General features: G+C 32.1%; 1 protein-coding gene across 12 annotated transcripts in view; it reads left to right on the forward strand.

Moving 5' to 3' along the window:
• Positions 1–362: 362 nt before the first annotated feature.
• LOC118194583 (inositol polyphosphate-5-phosphatase A-like) overlaps positions 363–26,009 on the forward strand; it is a 162,289-nt gene continuing 136,642 nt past the window's right edge. For 5 of the 12 annotated variants that reach the window (XM_085807462.1, XM_085807463.1, XM_085807470.1 and 2 more), the window contains exons 1-3: positions 363–887; positions 16,658–16,752; positions 20,286–20,389. In XM_085807462.1, coding sequence (XP_085663588.1) covers positions 865–887; positions 16,658–16,752; positions 20,286–20,389 — 222 coding nt within the window. In that variant the 5' untranslated portion in view covers positions 363–864. Of the gene's footprint in view, positions 888–9,229; positions 9,396–16,657; positions 16,753–20,285; positions 20,390–26,009 lie in introns of all 12 variants that reach the window. The other 7 variants (XM_085807466.1, XM_085807474.1, XM_085807468.1 and 4 more) reach the window with 7 other exon arrangements.

The following is a 26,009-nucleotide window of genomic DNA, read 5'->3' on the forward strand; positions in this document are numbered from 1 at the left end:
GCGACATAGATGCACCCCCTCTGAGAATCCATTAAACTACACACAAGAATCTTTTTTACAAATAGGAGGTGATTGCTTAAAGAGGGGAAAGCATTCGGTTCAAGATTCCCCGTCCTTTGGTAGCTTTTACTGCTACCAAAGCCCCGGCTTCAAAAGGTTAATATAATCAAAATGTAGACTCCGATATGACTTGAATAACACATGATAACTGTTGTTCTCCCTCCTTCTGCCATATTTGCCTGAATTTATAGCGTTTTTATCTTTCAGCTGATAGAGACATAAAATGTTTTGGAAATTTTTCTTTACTGAAAGAGCAAGGTGTTGCGTTCAGTACCTTGGCGTATGCTATAGTGATTTGTCGCTCTATCACCCGAAAGCGAAATGATTTTTATTTTTATTTCTGTGTTAGTTGTCTAATGGAATTAAACGGATATGTGAATTGTATCCCGTGTTTAAAATATGACAACTATTAGTCAAACTGGATATGCACATGAAAACAGAATTTGACACAAAATAGCGAATTTTCCTATCAATTGTAAACGTTAGTTCTGAAGAGCATGCGCACTGCTTTTAAGAGTTCGGTCTGTTATTTAATCTTAGACTCTCCGTGTCCTCTTCATTAAGATTATTCGAACGGATAGGATTTCCTTGAAGTGCTCCAACTTAAATGTCTGATTCCTGATTTGTTGCCGTGGTATTGACGCACGGTTTCGTTGTAACGGGTTTGTTTACCAACGTTGTGTATCAAGTAAAAATACTGTTGCTGACTGAATTATCTGTTGGATGTGATCCGCTCAGGGATATTTAAATTCATTTTTATAGCGATGGATGAAACATTAGTTCCTGTTTTACTGGTGTCAGCTAATGTTGGATCAATTTTTGAAGATGTGAGTACTGTTCATGGTGCTTTTTTAAAGTGATTGATTAATTTCGGTAATTGATAGTCTCATTATGCCCTGTATCCTCTTTTCTGCAGGTGCCAAACTCATAACTTCTGGTTCGATGTGTGTGAACAAAATTAGTATATTTTTTGATTTACTAGTATTATTAATTACAGATAAATGTGCATCTGTTATAGTTGCTCGTTTCGATATCAAAAACTGCATTTTTAATGAAAAAGTTCGTCCTTGATTAAGGTGGAGCTAACTTGTGCATGCAAACTAAAGTTACACATATTTATGTAGAGGGTTTATTTATTAAGAAATTCTCTTGTACATTTTTTCATTCTTATGACAATCACAGCTTAAAAGTTTGTGATAGTTTTATGCTTTTAATAAACCTAAGACATTATCTGATTTTAAATGGTTCATTAAACATGTGGAAATTTTTTATTACAGAGTAATTTAAAAGTCATATAGTTATGTCATTTTCTTGCAGATGTTTAATGTTTGCTTATAAACTCACATGTTTATATATTAATATTGCTTGTAATATGTATCAGTACCTTCATTGGGAACAATGTGGTTATTATTCACATATGTACATTCTGCATAATATAGTCTGAAACATATTTCAGTGTAAATGCTTAGTTGGAGAAGTAATAAACGACCAATTTTAGGGAAGCAGTTTTATTTTGAAAAATTATTTTTATATATTAATAACCAGCAAACCAGCATTTTGTTTGAGGGGGAAATTATATTATGAACACATTCAGGTTGCTTTATTATATTGTGAATGCATTCAGATTTTTTTTTAAAATGAAATATTTTCAGTATGCATAACTGAATTGTTCCTAAACTGTATAATACTGTATTGTAACAGATTATGGTACTTTGCATATTATTAAAATTTTTAAATCCTGCTTCATTCCATATATGTGCCAATGAATGATTAAAGCTTATGAATATGTGTAAATTCATTACGTACTTAGTTTTACCATGATAGCATGAAAACAGGATTTATGGGTTTTTCATTGTTTTCCCTTTATATTTTGTAAATACAACTTAGTTCCATGTCAAGAGTCCTTGTGCAGGCATTGCTTGCAAAGAAGATAATTTTGAAATGTTTTATTGTATAATTAGCTACCAAAATCTGTACATGTCATCTAAGAATAACATTTAAAAACTCAAAGTATACATTTAAAGAGCGTAAAAGTTTACGATCGGTGCCCTTTGTTTTTTGGCGATCCTTTTTTAACGTTGTTTTTTGGTGATTCTTTTTTAACGCCAAGATCGGCACCAGGAAGACACAATTTCAAGATGGCCACTACACAAAACCAAAATAAGAGGTCAAAGAATTGTACAAAATCTGTGTTCATGTACACATCGATCTGTTTTCACTTAACCTTCCAGCACGTGCGTTTGGCAATTTTACGTGAGCACGCACGCATCGTATTTTTTACAACATCCGTTATTTTACCGTTTTGGGCATGAAAAATGACAGAAATGAGTGAATATTGATAATAAATTTGTTAAGAAATAAAATATTAATCTTATTATTGCAAAATACGAATGATATCGCATTCATATATAAGTAAAAGTTCTTATGTTAGTGATGGAAATGCGATGCAAAACTGAATTCGTCGTAAATTTTGCGCATACGTGCTTGCTGGAAGGTTAAAAAATATCCTAGAATTGCACAAACTAGGCATTGTGCACTGCCTTAAATTTGTCCATGAACACATCAATCTATTTTCATTTAAATAAAGTCAGGAAGCTAAAAGAAAGTTAAAACTATCATAGTAACCAGAAGTGAGCTTTCATCGCCAAAATTAAAAAAAAAAAATTGTCGCTAATTGAAGGGGCACCCAATTCTACACTAGAGCGTTAAAGAGCATAATTTCTAAAACTAGAAGTAACAGAGATCTGTGAAATGCTGAGAAATTATTATTAAATAAAATATAAAAAATAAAGTATCAATAAATTATATTAAGCAAATATTAAGTAGAGTAATAATAAATTTAATGTAAGTAACATATTGTAAAAATTAAATGAAATAAGAAAACCAATGGTAACAATCTGTGATGTTAAGAATAATAGAAAATGGTTAATATTTTGAGCAATATGTGGTCAAATAAAAGCTGCTTTTTTTTATTTCAGCATCTAATATGAGCTTGCTAGACCAGATAGGTATAACCCATAAATTTTCTTCCTGAAGTGATTGGATTTGAAAAGTGGGAAATGCCTTTCTTAGCAACTCAAAGAAAGGGACATATTTTGAGTATTCTGAGAAAAGTGATGCATATAATCAGCAACTAGTATCAACCAGGTTTTACGTATTGTTTAAAAGTGTTGCATTGATAACAGAATTGTTTGTTGAAACTCCGATTCATTTTCACAGCAGAGAACTGGAGCTCATTTTATTTAAGGTTTCGGTTGGCATTATGAATACTGAAACTGAGCTCCAGTTGAATTTAAGTTCTAGTCTTTTGTGATAATTAATATTAGCGAGACAGTTGATAACATTAAATGTATTGCTTATAGGGGTATTAATATCAACAGGTTCTCCTTTCTCATTTGTTTTTAGCAATGTATCATCATCTGCATTCTACAGATTTCATGATACTATGTAGATTATTTTAACTGTTGCAAATTTTCACTTCACATCAAATCTACCAACTGAGAATAATGATAAATAAAGTAAGTACAGTCAAAAGTCGTTAATGCGGACACCCATAATCCGGACCTCAAAGCTATAAACTTTCTTCGCATGCATCAACGAATAATGCGATCACGCATGTGCATAGGTGTATACGCATGCGCATACGCGTGTGAGCAATCGCCTAATACATTTATGCATGCGATTACGAAACATCGCGGCGCGCAATGAACATTAAGTTGATCTGTCGGCACTATCCTTATCTTCAGGGCAGATGTTTTTATTTTATTCGGCTTATAATTCCTTACTAAATGTAGTATTTCATCTCGATGTACTGCATCATTGATATAATTTAAATCAAATTCCTCATCATTATAAATATCACGAATACACATCAAATAGTTTTCTGGTTGCAATTTTCTAATTTCGACTGTGCGTAATGTATGCTTTACACAGGCGCGTGGGTTAATCTTTGGATTGTGGTAACTTGGCGATTTTTTGGCGAAACTTTGGCGATCAACCCTGCTACAGCAACCTGCTAGTTTTTGTTTGGACGCCATTTTGTTTTCACGAAGTAAAGGCATGTTTTTCGTTTTACTCAACATTTTTTTCCAACAATCTGCTAGCCGAATTACACTTATGCTAGAACTTTTATGGAACAAAAGTGCTTAATCATGACGAAGATTAGGTGCGAAATTAGGAGAAAGTGCAGAATCGCAAACTGCTTGCCGCGTTACACATACACGATATCCATGTACACGTCGACCTATTTTCACTTCAAAAAAAATTCCAGAATTGCACAAAAACGGCATTGCGCACACTCTTGACTTTATCCATGTACACTTCTAAAGTCCTAGCTAGTAACCTTTATCGCCTTACCAAAATGTCGCCAAACTACCCGTTACCATATTCCAAAGATTAGCCTGCACGTGTTGAAAGAAATGTTTAATAAAGTAAACTAATCAATATTAAGCTTTTTTTTTTTTGTAAATTTTGATACCCTTTAGATCATAATTGCTCTTTATTTTGTAAATTACGGTTTCATATTTTTAATTTTAAAATTTCTGCATGCCATCTTACCAGATTTAAATTGATGATCTATAATCCGGAAAAACCGATAATCCGGAATCGCTGAAGTCCGGATTAAAGACTTTTGACTGTAATAGTAAAGTGCAATTTTGCTTTTTTTTGAAAAAAAGATGATTGCATAAGCTTCAGGTTCATAATTAAAAGCTACCTAATTGTTTTCACCTGTTTTTAAAACACTTTGAGAAGCTTTGAGAATTTAAGCACTCAAAGTTTTTAAAACACTTTGAGAAGCTTTGAAAAGCTTTGAGAATTCTTTATTTTTAAGAAGTTTCTGGTATATTCTTTCTGGAGTATTTGCATAATATTTTCTGGAGTGCACATGTTCTTTAGAGAATTGCTAATTCTCAAGTTTCTGTGTTATAGTAATTATACATGAATGAAGATGTAAATATCTGATTGTAATGAAAGTGTTACGCCAAAAAACGTTTAAAATAAAGTTGGGGGGGGGAAACACGAAAGCAGTACCTTTAGTGCAGGTAGTAATCAACACCCAAATCTATGATTTTCTGCCAATATTTTGGTAGTTTTTTAAAGCTTTGGGCCCAGAAACTTGGTAGCAGTGAGTCGAAAAACATATCAACCTCATTTCAGACGTCCTGTGCGGAATAGAAGATAGCACCAGCGAGATGTAGCTGCTGGTATTTTGGCTTTGTGTAGCTCAGATTTTTGCGCCAAAAATCGCGGCTACACAAAGCTAAAATAAAAAGTCAAAGAATTGCACAAACTTATTGTCCATGTACTGCCAAAAATCGGCAATTTTCGCCGAGGTGCACCCATAAATATATCTTTACCAAATTGTGCTTTGTGATGCTGCTGATAGGCTTACCGGGTACACACCAACCCCATTTCTGCCTGTGGATAGGCTCAGCAGGCACACCAACCCCTGAAGTAAATCCACTTTTCATCACAAGTGACAATACGATCTAGAATTTTGTCCCTGCATTAATATTCGAGCAGATTAGTGCAGGCCCGAACATGTCTGCTCTTATCTGTGCTTGAGTCAGCTCATGCTGCACCTAGCAATTGAACTTGTACATCAAGTTTATGTGATGCATAGTGTGACTAGTGAATATGCACTAGTATCTAACTCCTTAGCAAGCTCTCGAGTGGTTGCATACTGATCTTCTGCCACAAGTTCTCGCATGCGGGCCTCATCATCATCATCAGTAGGTCGTCTAGAGCGCTCTGCTTCTTGAATGGCATAGTCCTTGTGTTTGAACTTTCGGTACCAAACCTTCAAAGTGTCATATGATGAAACATTAGTACCTGAAGCTGTACCCCTGATTTGGTGACATTCTGTAGCTGACTTTTCACAACCAAACTGAAAGTAAACAATGGTTTTAATCTGGTAGCGTGATAATTCCATATCAGACACCTTGTACTTAATAATATGATAACAATATGTTTTTACAAATTTCACAACACAGTGTTCTAAAGCAGGTCTCTTTCTTTCAAATGCCTAACTATCATTTGACAAAATATGGTTAAACATGCCAACGTGAACTGTTTGCACTGGGAACTATTGTTATACATGCCATCAGTTGGCGATAAATTTCTCACTAAACATTTTTGGCAATAAACTCCATGGCGCCATATTTCTATCTAAATTTTTTGTCTACATTTCAAACTGTAAGCCTAAAATGTCTCCAAAAATGTGGTTTTCACACATGCGAAACCCATGTTTTTAACACACAATTTACACCAAAAATCCGAAACAAAAACAAAAATTTAGATAGCAAAAATGTAAAGTTTCTAACCAAAAATATTCGACAAGAATTCGTACACAGCAGTCTGTTTTAACTTAAAAAAATCAGAGAATTGTACAATCTATGCAGCATAGGAATCTAGGAATTACCCACACCTCGCTAAAATAAACTAGCATGCACACAGCATTCTGTTTTAACTTTAAAAAAAATCAGCGAATTGTACAATCTAGGCATCACGCACAGCCTCGGCATTGCGCACTAATCAACAAAATAAACTAAAATAACTAATAAATTACAAACAATAAATAATTTTGTAATAAATAAATTACAAACAATTCAAAAAACAACAATAATGACAGAAATTCATAACAAAGAAACAATGAGCATAACATTCTACAAAATAAAAACAACAATAAAAAGTAAAATGCATTTACCATAGTGAATGCTTCTTCAAACAGCAGAAATATCAATTCCAAACATCAGCCAAAACTCGTCAATTTCCACCACTTTATCCTTCCAGCCTATCTTCTGAGACACAACGCATACAAAGTCCAGCATACATTTGTGAATAAAATCCGCATAAACACATCTGTGAACAAAAGACTCATTAACAATTTCAACATCGTACCTTTTAAGACTAAATTTACCTTGCACACAATCCAAAATACGTGACTGAAATTTTGCCACCATGTCTTTCATTGCAACATAAGCTATTTCAAATCGCCTATCAAATAAACCAACCACTCCAGCAAAATAAAGTTTCAACATCAAAAGTGTTGCCATACAAACAACATCGTGTCAAAAACCATCACAGAACACATATTGCCACATTTGGCAATGCCATACATCTGAGGGTATATATAAGAGTAGTACCTTGCACAGAATATATTTGCGGTGGCAGGAAACTTTCGTTACAGCCTGATAAGTGTTATTACTGTGCATTGTTACCATTATGTCACTTCAGGAATATATGATAAGAGAGTAATATTTATTAGCAATTCCTGATGAAAATGCCTAGACATAGTTTTTTGTTTAATCAGTGATGGCAAAGCATGTGAGGACTATAATATTCTCAAGCGTATATGCAATGAAATTTGTCAGATTCAAGTTTAATTGTTAATAATCAGTTAGTAATTGATTTGTTATATAACAACTATGTGTGAAATAGTGTAAAACTGAATATGAATATACTGATTGTTATTTCATCACATCCTAGAAACTTAATGCAAATAAAGAGATTTGTTGTTTCGATATTTTACATGTTGTCTACATTTTAAGCATCTACCAGTTTCATAATGGGTGAATAATAAATAAATTATCAAAATAGCTGTGCTTCATAAAAAGGATAATTTGCTCGTAATTTATGTTGGCAATCTCCAAGACCATTCAATAGTTAACGTGTGAAAGTATTCTGACAAGATTAGTTAAGGTTTAAAAATTATTGTGTTGGTATGTTTATGAGAAATTAATTATCAGTTATCTTACCAAATGAGTTGAATTTTCTTCTGATGAAAAAAAATATTTTCTTTTCTTGTATTTGAATATGAGAAATGTTGAAATATTATATGTTAAGGTGGTAGTTCAAGCTGTAGTTTTTAATAAAGTTTTATAGTGGTTAGGGATTATCTAACAGTAAATGTAAATTGCAGTAGTGTAAGGGAACATGACTGAAGCTAAGCAAATTGTTTCTTATCTTTGCCTAGTTTATTGCTAACTGTATTACTTTCCAAGCATATTGGAATCCAGTCAGAAGAAAAATGATGGGAAATTTATACTGGCAGATACCGAGATTCAAATCAAATGTAAGCAAAATCAATAACAAGCCATGTTTAAGTGAACATCTATACTCACCCAGAAGTTTACTGCAGCGTTTTGGAAACGTATAACATAAGGTAGGTCAAATGTTGTAATGTATTTCTTAACTGGCAGCTATCCTACGATTTTCAAGGGTCTGCTATGGGTACATCCAGGGTCAGCTCCATGCATAGGTGATATAAGCAGCCACCTAAGGCATTAATTTTTAGCAGGTACCATCTAAGCTGTTTTCATAAATCACAACTAAATAACAATGTATTTTGCTTTGACCTATTAATATATTTAATTCATACAGGGTACTGAAAATGTTAGAGTTGGGCTTGCATGCATTGATAGATTAACAGCATCTGCTAATTCCAGACATGCCAGCTACTTATATATAATTGATGGCTAGCAGGTGAAATGGCTTTATTATTGTTTTGCAGCTATCAAGTGGCTATGCATGTTCTGTCAGAAAATTCAACCAGTGGGTATACTTAGCTCATCAGGTTCCAGATAAATTAAATTTTACTTCCAATTAATGTCACTGCAGTCACATGTACTCAGAAGTTGTATATGAAGAAACTATGCCACAAGTCATGAAGCTTGTTGTGTGGTAAACAGATTTATCATTAGTGGTAAATATAATTTACTTTGAGGCTGTTAAGGGGTTAATAATCTTTTGCTGTGTTAAATAGTAAGTTCATCAATAAAATTAGAGCCTAAACTATCATATTTTCCTTGGTTTAGGACCACTTGCTATTTATTTAAGAACTCTGGCATATTTAACTGAGATTCAGTTAAATGTGCCAGATCAAGCTAGAATCAAGGTAGAATTACTGTGGTTATTGGGACATAATTTATAACATGATTAAGATAGTGTTACTGTGAAATAAATATTTACGGAATAATTAGCTGACAGCAGTTTGGAGAAACGTTATGTGCCAAAGAAATATCAATAGAAAAATCGAAATATGAATATGCAGTATTAAAATTTTATCCTGGATGATAAAGTGGTTAGTGAAGGCTGATGGCTAATTTCCAAGGTGTAGATTGAATCACATATAAGGCTTGGATGTTTATGTGTGTTTCTCTTTTGTCAGATATGATATTAGTGTGCTCTCTGTGGTGTGTCCTGGGCAGCGTTTCTGATAATGAGATAGCTGAAAGACTGATGGTTTGACTAATTCTAACAAATTGCTGCAAAGTAAGTGTCCTGCCATTGGTAGTGAATAGCTGAAGTTTGAGTTTTTATGCCAATCAGTAAAGGTAAAAATTCATTTAATCATCTGTAATTATGTCTTCCTTTGGTACATTTTGTATTAAAATCACCATCCAGGCTAACATTAACAATTTTTAATTAACATTGTTAATTAAAAATAAAATTCTCAACTATAATGTAATATCTGAAATAATTTTTCATTGAGGGAGGTAGAAGTAATGTTAGACAAAATAATAATAGATAACAATGCAAAATCTAAAATTCATAGAATGCACATTTAAGAGAACTGGAGTGAACATGCCTAGTTAACAAGAAGGCTGCTCTTTACCTGTCTTATTATTAAGAATTACTGTTTCTGATGCTAAAAAATCTCTTTTCAATCCACAAACAATTGTGGTCATATATAAATGATCTGAAAAAGGACAGTATTTTGGTGACAAGTATTTTGCAATCTTTTCTTAAAAAAATCATTAGGTTGAGATATTTAGCTATCTTATTGGCAGTTAATCATACCATTAGCTCCCTGAGGCTCAGGTAAACATGGACTAGAGCACATGTAAAATTGTATGACCGTAGAATTCTGAAAAATGTGAGACATGACATCGGCGCAGAAAAACTAATAAAAGTGTTTTCTTGATCTGATACAATTATCATAAATCCATTAAAGTATGTCTTTGTTAATCTATTCAAATCACATGACTTCAAATGCACTGTAGATCTGTTCTAAATAAACATCAATGCCATTTTTCTTAATCCTGTTAGCAGACTGAAACAAAATATTGTTCTGTGAAATTTTCATTGCTTAAATTTAATCAAGTTTGGCCCTTCTCAAAAGTTTTTTATGGCATTTTAAAAAGTTTTTTTTAGACATCTAGGTCTTCCAGATTTTATTTTAACACCTATTTAACCTGTAGTTTCCTGTTACTACACTTTCAGCTATATGTTAACCCACGTGGACTCTTCAAACCAATTAATAGAACTCTGAACTATAAAATTTTATAATTTTTGGTGTGGTAGTGAGTCTTAATCTAATTTCTCTTTTCTTATTTTCCATGGTGAAAAATTTCAATGCTGGTTATTAACAGTAAGGAATCTTAAACTGTCTTTAAAAGTTTAGGGTGTCCCAGCAAATGCAGAGAATTTAATAGGTGGAGGGGGGAAACACTTTATGTTTAGAAAATGGAAAATGCATACTTACGGCATGTAAATATTCAGATTTAAGATTGTCGAGTTTGATCTGACTTGGCAACACTGGCATTAAATCACTAGCAGTTCGTTTCACAGCTTAGATGACATGGAGCGCTACATAAAGGAATAGCAAGTTTTGATTGTGAGAATTCATTGCAAGAATGTTGAGTGTTATGCATAGGCTATTAAGAAGCTTTGTGCAATCTTTGTTCTTGTGAAAGTGTACTTAATAAAACTTCAGTTTGCAGATTAATGAAGAGGTTTCTGGAGACAGGTTCAACGGTAAATATTAAATCACTACACTCTTGATCCAGCTGGCCCATTGTAAACATCTCTATTGTGCTTGACTGTGTTATTGCAAGTTAAAAAAAAATTCAGATTTAAAGAGAAACAGTAAGAGAACTTAAAGAAGAAACTGTATGCATCATTAGTCACCTTGATAGGCAGATATATGAAAAGGAGATAACAAATTTCAGGAGAGTGCAGTGCTGCAGAGCAAGTCCTCAAGGACATATGCTAGACATTTTTTCCATTCCTTTTAAATTGGAATATTTACATGTTGTAAGTATGTAAAAATATTTTCTAAAAATGAAATATTTTATGGGGCATACTAAAACTGGAACTTTTGTTAAGACACCCTGTATTTTTAGTGAGTAAAAGAAACATCTCATTTCTGCATGTTTATAATGTAGTTCTCATTCTTCATTCTTATCTGATGGCTCTTAAATATCATGTTAATGTTCTCAGACCGTGGCTTTTTGATTAAGTGCATGTGAATGAGAAGTTGAAAATGGAAGTATAATTATGTAGTCTCATTAATAAATCTTTCTAAAGGATTTGATTTGTGTAATGGCAGTATCATTTGTTTCATAGATCTTCCAAAACTTCGTGTCTTTGAAGGCCGGTCTGCACAAGACGAAGTTGTGCTGCGTGGTGTGGTGAAGATTCCCTCGTAAACTTGTCACTTGATAGCAAACAATTTAGGGCAATTTTTTTTTAAGCTGCTGGAAAAAATAATTTTATAGTTCTCTATGCCTTTATTTATTCACGGCTTAATTTATGAAATAAATTGTTATTAATAACAATAGTAATAAAAAAGGGAGAAACAGAAACTGTTAATTAAAAATGCAAGTAAGAAAATTTAATAAAAAAATTTAATTCGAAAAGCTATTGAAGTAGGAAAGGAGAGTATTTAATTTTGAAGTGTGCTGAGGTTGAAAAAATATAAGTATCATCAGTTTAAATCTAGTGAGATGCCATATAGAAATTATAAAATTAAAAATATAAAATATTTATTTATGAAAAAATGAAGCATTTATGATCTTAAGGCAATCATAATTTACAAAAAAAGTTTAATATTTATTTGTTTGTTTTATTAAATATTTCTTCAATATAGTTTGTTTAAGCTATTTATGTTTAAGCTATTTCTCTTTAATTTTATAGATAGACAAAATTTCTTGTTCAGTTACAAAGCTCCATTTTTCAAGTTCTATAATTGTATGTCAGAAATTTCCATTAAATTGTGAATGTAAATATTTTCTGACCTCTTCATCATTTTCTGCACTGTTGGCAGTGATAGTATCTGTATTTATAACTATACTACAATTTCATCATCCATTAGTTGACTGATGGTTGGGACATTGTCATCGTGATATAAAACTTCTGGTACATCATCTTCATTTATTATCACTTCACGTTTAGAAAAATTTCAAAAATTATAATTGGAAAATTTTGCTTTTAGCTTGTGATATTCCAAAACCTTGTAATTATGGCTATCGCTGTTATCTTCATCATCACCATGAAATATGGTAGCTAGCTAGCGCCACAAGTACTGTGGCATCGAAAAATTCAGAAGCAGTAATCTGTTGTTGCATAATTCAATATTGAACCTTTCTGAACATTTCCTACTGCAAGTTACATATTATCCACACAAGTGCTAATGAAAATATTCCTTTTTTAGCATAGATCATCATTTCTTGCCCAATATCTAAACTTGCTTTAGATGAAAATCAGCTAGTGAATAAATTATACTTCTCTCTTTTACTTCAGAACAGTCTCAGAGTCATAGGTACCTTCCTGGTTTATCTATAATCACGGCTCATGATCTCTACATCACATTCATTTCTTCTGTTTTGTTTGATATTGTAGTGTAATTAACCCTTTATCAATGTGCACTAACTAATCAACAGTCACATATATTAAATTAGCATTCTTTTACTCCCCTAATGCTATACAATGAACCTTCAGTTGAAACTGATAGTAGATTGAAATGTTGATTGCTGAAGAGTATTGGAGAAAATATTGAGATTTACAAGAAAATCTTAAGAGCCAATTCCCAGAATGATTATTCTTTATGTTTTGCAATTTTGTATTCTTGAGAAAAATTCTGAGCAAACTTGGATAGATTATTAATTCTTAAATCTAGAAGTATTTTTACATATCAAACTGTAGTAGTGAACTGCAGCCTTTTCACATGGGTAAAATTCAGTTACTTAAAAATTAAAATATTGAAAAAATACTGAATGATGTAGGAAGGAAATCTAAGATTTTGTTATTTATACTCAGAGTTTTTGATGATGTGAGATTTGAATGAGCTTCAGAGAATGATATAACATTAAACATAACCATAAATTGCTTTAAAAAGCAAGATTTGTATTGCTGCTGAATGCAGTCAAATGCTGTCCACTGATTGCTGCTGAATGCAATCATACCTAACCTGTGTAATACAGAACTTTGGAGAAGGTGCTGATGAAGTGTAAGATAAAATTTCACACACATAACAGTTGTCTAGTTACATCTCTCGAGGTTGCTTTTTGCCTAAATATTTGTTAGTGTTATAATATTTATGCTGCTGCAGAGTTTTATTAAGACTGCAAGAGTTTGTTTTTGATGTAGAGGTCAGTGTATGGGTAGGGAAGTTAGAGAAGCTTTCTATACTAGAAACACATTGTAGATGACTGTGAGATTTCGAAGTGCTGAGAAATGTATCGTGCATAAAATTGATGTCAACATAAATTGTAAAAATTTTTTCCATTTCTGGAATTTTTATATCTAAAACAGGACCTGTTTAGCAGATAAAGCAATAGATGCTTTATATGTGCACATAGTTAAATAAAAATTGCCAGCAACTTAAAAACATAACTTATTATATACTTGTAATATAACTACTGATTGAATAAATGTAAAATATATTAATATTTTCTGTTTCTGTCTTTTACGATTTTTTGTGCACTTCACCCTTTCCCATTATTTTTAACCATCTTTCTCTGTAAATAGTAGGAATGTCTTAAGCAAAGTTTGTCCAAAAATTTGGACGCTTACCTTAGGCTATGGTTTATTTTTATCCATACAACAAGTGTTATTATTGCATGAAGAATAAGATTAATTTATCTTTACCTGATTTCACTGTTACTCAGTTTTTAAAGGGCTGCAAGAAAGTAAAGCATAAAATCTTTGTTTAAAATTTATTTAACCTGCTATCATTTAAAAAGTTATAAATATTTGAAGCATTGCTGTTATGTTAGTGCTGTTACAATGTTTCTAGTGCTATGTATTATTACGTACATCAATGCAGACTTGCTTAGTTTTTAACTGAAACAATTTGTCAAAAGCATGAGATTCTTGAGAAATAAATTGACTTTCCAAATCTTGAGAAGGCAGAAGTTTTTAGAAAACACAATTGTATGTAAAGCAATTTGCCTTTTAATTTGAATTATTTAACATTCTAGAGATAGAGTTGATGAGAATTTGATCTTATTTAAAAACGTAACTGGTATTTAAACTTAAATGCCTAATGATTTATTCTTCACAGCCTTGTCAAAATCATGGTTGATTATTTAGAAGAATATCTGCTTAATTAGATATAAAATATGCCAATCTTTACATTTTGCTGTTAGAAGGCTGCTATTAGATTTTAATATATGATTTTGTAATAAATTCAGATTTTTCTAATAGCCATTATAAAAGTGTTTAATTTAACATGTTTCTATAGAATATAAAGAACAGAATTTGGGATATTTATTTTCTTGTGGAAAAACATATGATGTCTTGAATTATGTGTTTGATTGTGGGAATAATTCAGAATTTTGTGTAATGTAATTCGACATAAGATAGAACTGAAACATATTAAATTGAAGTAAAGTGATAGGATCTTGAATATATTTAGATGGCGCCATGATTACTGGAGAAGCTGGAGGAGACAATAAGTTGCTTTGAGAGGTCTGTTTTAAAGTAACAGAGTCTAATTTATCTTTGATATATGACTTAATTTAGGATATAAAGACTGGTAATACAGAAGAAAATGAAATACACCTATAAATTAATCATTTTAATAAGTGTTATAATAACGCACAACTGACAAGGTGAAACTGCAGCATAGTTAATACTGAACTGCTGTATTTTAAGTGTTTCCTTTTAAATCCCTCATATTTTTGAATTAAACATTTCCATTCAAAAACCATTTATAAGTGGATTACTTACTCAGCATTACTTGATGCATTGCTTAATACAATGCATTACTTAATAATCAAATTTTAGTACTTCTTTGTTACAGCGGCCTCAATCATGTTTGGTGATTTTAGATTTGTGCCGAGATTTCAACTATAATTTCCCCATGCTCATGAAGCGTGAATGTAAAAATAAACAATACATTATATGATATTACAAAAATACTCATATGTAATTTCTTAAGCATGTTTTTAAGAATCCTTGTTATTATTATTTTATCTTATGTAATTATTCCAGTAAACAGAAGCACCTGCTCAGCTGTTCAACTGCAGCACTTATTGAGATGTCACCCATATTAAACTGTTTGTTATACAGTTTCATGGACGTCAGCTCCTCTGCCCAAGAATGCATAAATCTAAAAGCAGTGACAAATGATATTCTGGAACTACTGAACAAATTTTCAATGTGGAGGCCCTTCTTTTTGAAATTTTTAACATTGTATCTCCAAATGGTTTCATCGTTAGCATAAAATTTCATGTTGTGGCCATTTTTGCATACTCATTTGTCAGGTAAAAAACCTCTTTATTGAAAAATGATATGGCATCTTCCTCATTACCTGGTAAATTAAAGAATGTTAATTTGATATTCACAAAAAATGCAATGAATGTATTTTAAAATAAACAGTGTGAATTCGAAAACCTCATCAGAAAGGAATAATGTAAGAACAGGCTGCAAGAGCAAAAATGCAGCATGATGCTAATATACGATTATGAGGCGAGGTATAAGAACACCTACCCGGTGCTGATATATGATCACATGGTGAAGTGTAAGAACTCGTAGCCAGATTGTGGCAAGAAATCTTAGTTTATTCAATCTCAGGGGCCGCTATAACGAAGAAGTACCCAAATTTCTTTTGTTTAGTATATATATGACTTTAAACATCACAGTTCAAAGTGAGGCACCAAGCAAAAAAATTATAAAGGGCAGATGAATTTTGCTTAAAATCTTACATTTATTTTTTTGCAGTGTCATTTTCTCATTTTAATGCAGTTGCCTTGTTTATTAAAATGCTTGTCATTGTAGATACTACTTTCTTCTGTACCATCAGTATTTGTGTCTTAAATCAATGATTAAAGTGAAGTAGTGATTTACTCTATTTATTTTTCATATACTAAATTGACTTTTTGCTAATTTTAAATGCAAGATTGCTAATTTTAAATGCAAGACTATTTTTAGCATTTTATAATTTGTAGGATGTTTATTCTTTCCTGAGAACTCATATTCGTGCATATAGTATTTCATGATGATACTAATGAATGAGAGGATTTTTTGGGGATGGGAGTTGATATTTTATTCAATTTCAAGCATTATAGAATTTCCTAGCATGTTTTTAAGTAATATAATTGTTAAACTCTGATTGGTAGTTAATGGAAGATTGAATGCTTTATGTAATTGTTGATGAATAAATATATTTCAAGGTTGAGTTTTAGATTCGTAAGCAAGATATTTTATAGTATGTTCAGTTTTTTTTTTCATTACATGTTATAGGCTTTCAAAATTGAATATGATGTTATATTATTTTTTTTTTTAAATCAAAACTTGTTTGATACAAAGCTTGTTTGCATGCTGTATATTTTTCATTATGATCTATATGTTACATGTTTACTCTTTCCAGAAATTGTCTGCTCCAATATCATCTACAGAAGTTTGAAACTTTTTGCAATTGTTTATTAAGAATTTCTATCATTTGCCACTTATGTTGCATGTGTAGTAAGTTTTTAAAAGTTTTTTTTTTTTCCCTGCTGCTTGCATGTGTCATCTGCATTATGCTATTATGATTTTTTCTTAGTTTATTTTTTAAAGGAAGAAATGATATATTCCAACTTTCATCGTTTGTTGTTATTGTTGCATTGTCAAATGTTGCTAGATTTTTCTTTATTTCTATATAATACGCATGAAAAATATTTGCATAATTTTTGCTTTCTCTATTACTTTCTATTCTGTGTCAAGATTAGTCAGAGATTTGCAACTATTTATGCTTAATCTAATATATAGTATTCCCTTGCTAACCTGATAATTAGTGCATTATCAAACTTTTTGTAGTTTATCAAAGATATTTTTTTTGGGGGGGGTTACATTCACAACGTTGTAGTGCAAAAAAACACAGTGAGAATTATTTGTTGTTTTACACAATAAAATTGAATTTTTGATTTTTATTAACTATAGGTATTAATAGGAAATTACATATTGTAACATAAGCCTTTTGATAAAAATGATATTGCAAGGTAATTATATTAATTAGCAGAGAAATGCCTGTTGTACAAACCTTTTCACATTAAAAAAAAGTTTTAAACTAACTTTATTTTCATTATTATTATAGTTGTTTTCTTTCTAAGTATAATATGATTGAAAAGCCTAATAACATCTATTTCAACAGTCATTGCAGGAATCTAACTCAAATTTAGGTCTTGAGTGGTGGGTTGAAAGTGCTACTTGTTGAAGAGTATGAGTATTATGGTATCTATCGTGATTTGTCGATGAACTTTTTTAATCAAAATTGAAGTTAAAAATTTTTAGAATTTTCATATACCTTATATTGCATTTAATTTTTTCATACTTTATTTTTTAAAGGAATAAGTATCTAAGTTGACACAATTTGGCTGTTATGGGCCTGTTATTTTTTTTTCCGCTTCTATCTGATCCAATCCTGAAGTCTGGGACTCAAATGAGATTGGCCTTATGAATGATGGAAGGATCTTTTATGTTGCTGCTGCTTCCATTTCTGTTTGTACTGTTTCTTGTTACTGATACTCTGCTAAAAATTTCAAACAAGATTCAAGGTGATGGCCATGCTACTGATACTCTGCAATGAGTAATGCTTTCTTCCAGTCACCAATAATACCCAACATTTGGTTTTGTTTTTTTGTGTAAACACACACACGCACACATATATAAATGTACATGCATGTGCACTTACATGCACAACACACAAATTAATATAAAACTGACAAAAGTAAATGGCAAGAATGACTTTCAGAATTATTATCCTGTGCATTTGCTGCTAAAATTGATATACATTTCTTTAAAATGTTAAATTATTACCAAGTAGGCAATTTTTTTTGAACTAATAAATTACATGATTAAAATAAATGAAAATTAAAAATTAATATGTTGATTTTTTCACTGCCAGACCTTAACATTGTCAGGATGTAGGTAGGTATGACACCTATATAATCATCATACCTGTCGTAGATGTATTTCTGTTAATCCTAAATTGGCTGAGGCTTTGAAATGTAATATTTACCATTTTCAAAAAACATTTTTTATGTCTGAAAATTTAAAGACTCTTTCCCTACATATCTGGCATGTCAGAGAAGCATAAATACAATAGTATAAACTACATTCAAATTGAAAATTCAAAGCATCAGAAAATTTCCGTTGGGTCGTATGCATAAAAATGGCAAAGTGGGGAAAAGCAACACTTTTTACAGGAAAACTATAAGCAGTTGTAAGCAGTAAATGCCTACTTAAGTATAAAGAATCTGGAATTTAATAAACATTAACACTTTCACTGCTGGTCATGTGAAGTTGTGTTGATAGTTAATACTGTGTCATAGAAATGGATTGTACCCATATGCCGACTTTATGAGAAATATGATTTAAAAGAGGTAACAAAAGATTATTATGTCTACCATATTGATTGCTAAGCCTTTAAGCATAGAATTTTATGACTGCACACCAGTGTGTGATTGGCACTAGAGGTAAATTTATTTTTACAATGCTGCATTAGCCCTGGTACATGATATTTAAAAATGAATCAAAATTAGTAACAATAATATGCATTATTTTTAAATGAAACTATGCAACAAACAAATATGTATATATTACAAATGAATTTGTTATAAGACAGTTACAATGATATTATTGCAAACTATATTTCTGAATGTTATTCGTGTATGGTCATTGCACGAAATGGAACTTTGTTTTCATTCCAAACTACATACATTGACAACTAGTTTCTAACCTTCACTCCATGCCAGTACCAGCACATATTTTCAAAATGTAATGCTGATCGGCAGCAAATTTGTTAATCAATATTTCATATTTCAATCTAATTACAAAAATCATACAAATTAATTAAAACTTACTCAAGCAGTAGCTACTTCTAAATGACTGTTGGAAAGAATGTGGATGCGGAAATTATCTGCACTCAGAGCAGCCTTTAATCTTGCCTAATAATATTGGTGAAATAGTTGCTATATGAACTTAAATAAAAACTTTAAAAAATGGAATTCAAAATCTGGCAAAAATTAACCTTTTAACTGTCATGCCCGGGATAATCTCGGGCACAGCACTAGTGTTCAAAAATGTCACGCCCGAGTATTACTCGGGGTAATTTTTTTTTGAGTGCATCGTATTGTTATACCCGAATATATATCGGGAGACGTTTATTTCAGCTTCATCTCTTTGTCAAACCCGACTGTATCTTGGGAAAAGTTAATGTGCTCTCAGTTCAATAGATGACAGCACTTTACTGAAGATTTCAAAGGTTAGAGGTTATTTGGTTCAAGGTGCATGGGATCTTTTTGTTGTAAAATGGCATCCAGTTCTTTGAAACGTTATATAGATGATTTAGATTCTTCAACCGAAGATGAAGGATGTGTGTCTGATGAGCAGTATTCATGATACTTCCATGGTCAGCCTCAAAAAATAAAAAAATGGCGATATACTCAAGACTAAGATTGTTTCTGACTACAGTCTAAATATGGGTGGTGTAGATCGCTGTGATTAGGAAATATCCTTTCATCCAACAATCCGAAAACGTTATAAAAATATTATAAAAAGATATTTTTACATTTACTAGACAAGATACTTTGGAAGTCATATTTACTCTATAAAAATGTAGTTGGGAAAGGTATTACATTTTTAGAATTTCGAATCCAAGTTGTAGAAGAGCTTTTACATAAATATGATGATGCAGCTTCTGGACAAAAGAATGTTGGCAGACCACCTACAATAGATAACCCTGCCCGTCTTACTGAACGACATTTTATATCCCATTTTCCTCCTATTCCTGCGAAACGTGAGCCTACAAGACAGTGCAAAGTGTGTTGTTCGAAAAAGGATAAAAATGGGGAAAAGATAAGGAAGGAATCACGATTCTGGTGTAGTGATTGTGGAGTTGGTTTGTGCTTGGAAAAGTGTTTCCAGTTGTACCACATAAGACTGAATTACTGAACTACTAATAGGTATTCACTTATATTTATTATGTTTTAGAAAATAGTTAATATTTTTATTTTTAGAAAATAATGCTCCACTAGAAGCGAACTTTGCAACTGCCATGTTGAGTGACAGCTGCCTCAAAGAAAATATGCAGTGGCTACAAAACTTTAAAAATTTTACCCATGTACGTCAAAATATCAATTTTTAACTACTTAAGTATATTTTATGTTGTACTAAACATTTGGTTTTTGCAATAAAATAATTTGACAATTTGTGTACCCAAATCATCAAAATAACTTGACAGTTAAAGGGTTAAGGAAAAGAAAAATAGAACAGACTAACAGCTCTTCATGTTATTTTGGCTGCAGTAGCAACTTTCAGAAAATTTGAAATGGCCTCATTAGTCTAAGTTACAGCCATAATGGTAGAAATAAAAATGCAAATTTACAGTAAATTACATATTTTACAAATTTTACATACTAAAAGTACTTTCTCACCCATTCACCTCTTTCTTCCTTGCAGTTTAAAAATGGGCTTCATTATGTTAAAAAAAATTTTGCTGTTTATAGATGCCAGCTTTTTTTCAGTTTTAGTTTTCCTTAAAACATATTTATTAAATTGATTATTGGCAAATGTTTGTGAAAGCAATAGAATTTCTCGTATGTCGACTTCCATTAAAATATTTTTATACAAGCTAATTGGTTATAAATAGTATTTCCTATAACCTTTTTGGAGATGTTACTGTTCCAATTAAGTAGCTTAATAGAATTAAAGTTGAAATCTCTTTTATCAAGTAATGTGACTTCTTGGTAATTAACAATGTTAAGATCCAGAAAATCGACAGCTGATTAAACTGATCAATCTCAGTTGGTCTTGTTACGTTTGAGACAGGAAGGGTGAATATTGCTAGATTCGATGAGGTTAAAATTGTTAAAAGAATGATATCATCAATATATCTATTGGAATTTCTACTTTTTAGTAAATAAGTAAAGGTTACTTATTTGAGTAGAATAATTCATTCCCATAGGGATGCCATTAATTTGCAGAAAAGTAGTATCTCGGAACTAAATGTAATTGTGAAAAAGAGAGCAGTGAAGATATACCTTTCAGCTAATAGTATCTAAACTTTTACATATCTGTAACATGGATAATTCTAATAGACTGGTATAAATTTTTTTCATTGGCAGTGGTGTATAAAAGTCATAGCAATTGATATTGAGTATATTGCTCTCTTTTACAATTTTAATCACAGGATGGTTGTTATAAATGATGCAATTGAAGTGTTTTTCTTTGTTTGCATTTTCAAAAATAAGTTTACAAATCTGTTTGAATTTAAGAGAAAAATTGTAGTCATATATTCTTATAGTTCTTGGTGCCATTAGGAATAAATTTGAACTTGGCTGAGCTCTTTTGAAACTTAGGCAGTGCATATAAGTTAGAAGATCTACTGAACTCAGAATTAAGAAATAATTTTAGAGTTCTGTGAAAAGCATGACGTTTATTGAAAGCATGATGTCTGGTGAAAAGCATGATGTTTCTATTTAATAATTGCTCTTTTGTTACTTTTAGCAACAAAATAAGTAACTGCTTGTTTAAGTTCGCTTTCATCAAGAAAGCTGTTGCAAATGATGCTGAAAACCGACTTTGTTTTTAGTTATAGAAAATTTAGCCCTAAGATTAGAAATTTTTTTTTTGAGTGCTTGCAAGAAATAAAAACTTTTAGAACTTTGCTGCTGAGACAACGCTATTTTGCCATTGTTCAATGCAGTATAAAGTCCATAATCTGGACGTCCATTATCCGGAATGATCTATAATCCGGACCTCAAAGCCACAAACTTTTTTTTTGTATGCTTTATGTATGCTCATGCACGTTGGAAGGATGCGTCTCCAGATACGACAAAAAATGCTTGGCATAATTTATGACCAGCTACCATATTTCATGGTGAGGACGATGAAGATGATAGCCATAAATTTGAAAGTTTTCGGACATCGCAAACCAAAGGTGAAATGTTCCAGTTATTGGATTTTGTAAAGAAATGGGGAGAAGCAGTAATAAATGATGATATAACAGAAGTTTTTCACTGTGACGACAATGTCCCAATCATCAATCAATAAACGGATGGTGAAATCTGCAGTATGGTTCTAGAAAATATTGCTTCTGATAGTGAAGAAAGTGACAGAGATTATTGAAAACGAAAAAAATTTCGATTGACAAGTTAGTCGGTATTCTCGACACAGCAATTACAGGACTTGAACAGTGGAACTTTGTAACTGAACAAGAAATTATGTCTGTTTATAGAATTAAAGAGAAAGTATTAGCACATAAAACGAACCAACTTAAACAACTTACATTGAAAGACATGTTTAATAAAGTAAACAAATAAATATTAAGCTTTTTTTGTAAATTTTGATACCCTTTAGATCATAATTGCACTTTATTTCATAAATTACGGTTTCATATTTTGAATCATACAATTTCTGCATGCCATCTTACCAGATTTAAATTGATGATCTATAATCCAGGAAAACCCCTAATCCGGAATTGCCGAAGTCCCAACGAGTCCAGATTACGAACTTTGTACTGTATATGTTTCCATTCCATAGAGGTCTGAGTAGGTAGGCAAAGCTTGAAGCTGGTTCTTAAAATGAAGTCATCTGTATTATCTTCAACACTTTTAATGCATAGTGACTTATTAACTGAGCCAACTAACTGGCTTAAATTTAGTATTCTGTTTCATAAGCTTAAGGAATAATCTTCCAACTGTATCAAAATTACCAGTAATAATATGCTTATTGGGAGAATCCATACGAGAAGGAAAAACAAGCTACATCACTGCAGTAGCAAGTTGCTTTTCAGTCCAGTTTGTGATGGTTGGAAAGCCAGTTACTAATTTATTTATTTATTTTTTTTTTGTATTTGAAACACGAGTCCTGGAATCTATTGTGGGAAAAGATATTGTGATGTTTAAAAATTTTTTTGAAATTTATTCAATGGAAGGCAGGATGTAGGAAGTTAATAAGACAGCAATTAATGGTTATCATCTTTCTGTTACTTTGAAATTTAAGTATAATAAAATCTAATACAAGGTCTTTAATATCAGAAAAATCATTGAAAGTACCTATGAAATAATATTGAAGTTGTGATAATTGACTGTTGGTAAATGTGTGCAGTAACGTAACACCTTTTTAAAGTGAAATCTCAGAATTAAATAAATTAATGAACTTAAGTGTAAGTTTATTAACATTAATGGCTAGTATTATTAATATTAACCACTAGTATTTTGTTTGCACTCGTTTTGCCTCATCTAGTTATTCTAAGAGTGTTTTTATTGAAAATATTAAATCTTCCATAAGTAGTATGATAAAAATCTAAAGTAGATTTATTAAGGTAAGTGTTAAGTCCCTGTTTTTCAAAATGTACAGATTCTCTGAAACGTCTGATTTTTAGATAAGGAATAAAATCTAAAATTTTAATTGAAATATCAGTGAAACTGTGTATTTTAAAATGTTCTATTTCTGCTGTGGTCTGAGAAGTTTGAGCTGATGCAAGTAAATTCATTTTAATGCGAGATTCTGTAGTTGTTAATTTGTGATTGTTTTTAGTCTGTCCTATACAAACCTTACTATGAGGGGTGATCCAAAAAAAAGTTTACAAGGCAAATGGAAAAGTATTTATTAACAATAGAAACAAGATACAAATGGGAATCAAGAGACACATCTGGCCTTCACTTTTCCACATAGTCGCCAAACCTGTTTAGGCATTTGTCAGAACGTTCGACCAACTTGTTTATCCCATCTTGGTAGTAATCAGGACCCTGCTCATTGAGCCATTTCTCGGCAGCTGTTTTCACTGCATCGTCTGAGATTATTGAAAACGGTTCCGTGTTAGGTGAACCGTGTTCTGGATAACTATCGCTTCAACGCCGGAAAAATGAAATAGTCACTTGGAGCCAAATCGGGGCTGTATGGGTGATTCCAGACCTCCCACTTGAACTTTTGCAGCAATTCCTGAGTCTGGCAAGCTGTATGGGGCCTGGCATTGTCATGCAGAAGAATGACGCCTTTACTCAGTAATCCATGCCGTTTGCATCGGATGGCTTTACGCAATTTCGTTAAGGTGGCACAATAACGATCGGCCTTAATGGTATGGCCACGCCTCCAAATACTCGATTAGGATAACACCAGTCATATCACAGAAAATGGTTGCTATCACTTTACCGGCAGAGGATGTGACCTTAAACTTCTTCCTTGTCGGTGATCCAGCGTGTTTCCACTCCATCGTGGCTCTTTTGGATGTGGGGGTGAAGTGATGAAGCCATGTTTCATCACCGGTAACGATGCGATCAATGAACTGTTGGTCGTCTGAATGGTATCGCTGAAGAAATGTGAGGCTGCACGTCATTTGAGTGGCCTTATGCTCCGTGGACAACGCACATGGAACCCAGCGGGCACAAACTTTGGAATATCGCAACTCATCGGTTACCATATGCTGAATGTTGCCATAACTCAGGTCCAACTCTGAGGCAATCTCACGCGCGGTTACTCGTCGATCCCTTTGGATGATTTCTTCAACACGTGCCGTATTGATATCCATCCTTGAAGAACTTGGATGGTCGCTCGCTACCATATTGCGGTTTTCCACATGCTCCCTGCCCGCTTGATAAGAATGACACCATTTCGCTACCTGTTGTCTACTCATTGCTTTGTCCCCGTATACCTCAACGATTTGTCTGTGAATTTCGGATGCGGCCACATTCTTGGCCCATAAGAATCGAATTACGGCTCGCACTTCTATGCGAGACCACTTTTCTAGACGTCATAACCATTACTGTTGCTCTTAAGTGTCTGCGTACTGACACTACTTACTCGTAGAACCTCTGTAGGACAACTAGCATCATCTGTCAACCACCCTGGGTGGAAATATTGGCTCCACACTTATTATGTTTCAAATGCTTCTGCTTGTAAACTTTTTTTTTGGATCAACCTTCGTACATTTGTTACAAGTAATAGAGTAAATACAATTAGATGTTTTTCAGAGTGACTGTTTTCTCTCACCAAGTTGGGTTAGTTGGTGTGGCATTATGTCTGTCTGTATGTTAAACAATTGGAATTTTTACATTCCTGTATTTCAAATCAGCAAGATGATAAAAGTAGAAAGGGGGCTAGCCTTAATTACAGTAAAGATTTATGAAGGAAAATCTTGAAACCTCAGTTTTGCCTGTAAGTAATAGATTAATTTAAAATTGGAAAGTCCTTGAATTATTAAAATAAGAGTAATAAATAATAATAAAAGAATATATTGAGTTGCTTTCTCAGACACAAACTAATATAAAACTGAAAAAAGTAAATTGCAAGAATGACTTTCAAACCTAGAACCCTGTGCATTTGCTGCTAAAATTGACATAAATTACTTAAACATGTTAAGTTATCATCAAATAAGTAAATTTTTTTAAATACTAAATTGTAAACAAAATTAATTATTGTGTGAAACGAAAAATATAAAAATAGATGCAAATTTAGAAGTTGAATGAATTATAGTCACTAGTCTTTGGCTGAGAGTGACATCTGAACGAACATTATGTTTTAAATTTTTAACTTTTAAAAAATTCAAAAATACATGAAAATTAAAAATTGAAATTGGTATGGTCATTTTATCACTGTCAGATCTGAGCATTGTCAGGAGGTAAGCCTATTGATACAGTTACCTTATCTGGCCCAGATTTCTTTCGTTCACATTACTTTCTTTTTTGTTACTTTCAACAATTTTAATCACATCCAGTCTAGCAGTATTTCCTTCTCGTATC

The sequence above is a fragment of the Stegodyphus dumicola genome, chromosome X1, assembly GCF_044657685.1.
Source record: "Stegodyphus dumicola isolate Sdum_Otavi_A_Nest chromosome X1, ASM4465768v1".
Classification (NCBI taxonomy): Eukaryota; Metazoa; Arthropoda; class Arachnida; order Araneae; family Eresidae; genus Stegodyphus; species Stegodyphus dumicola.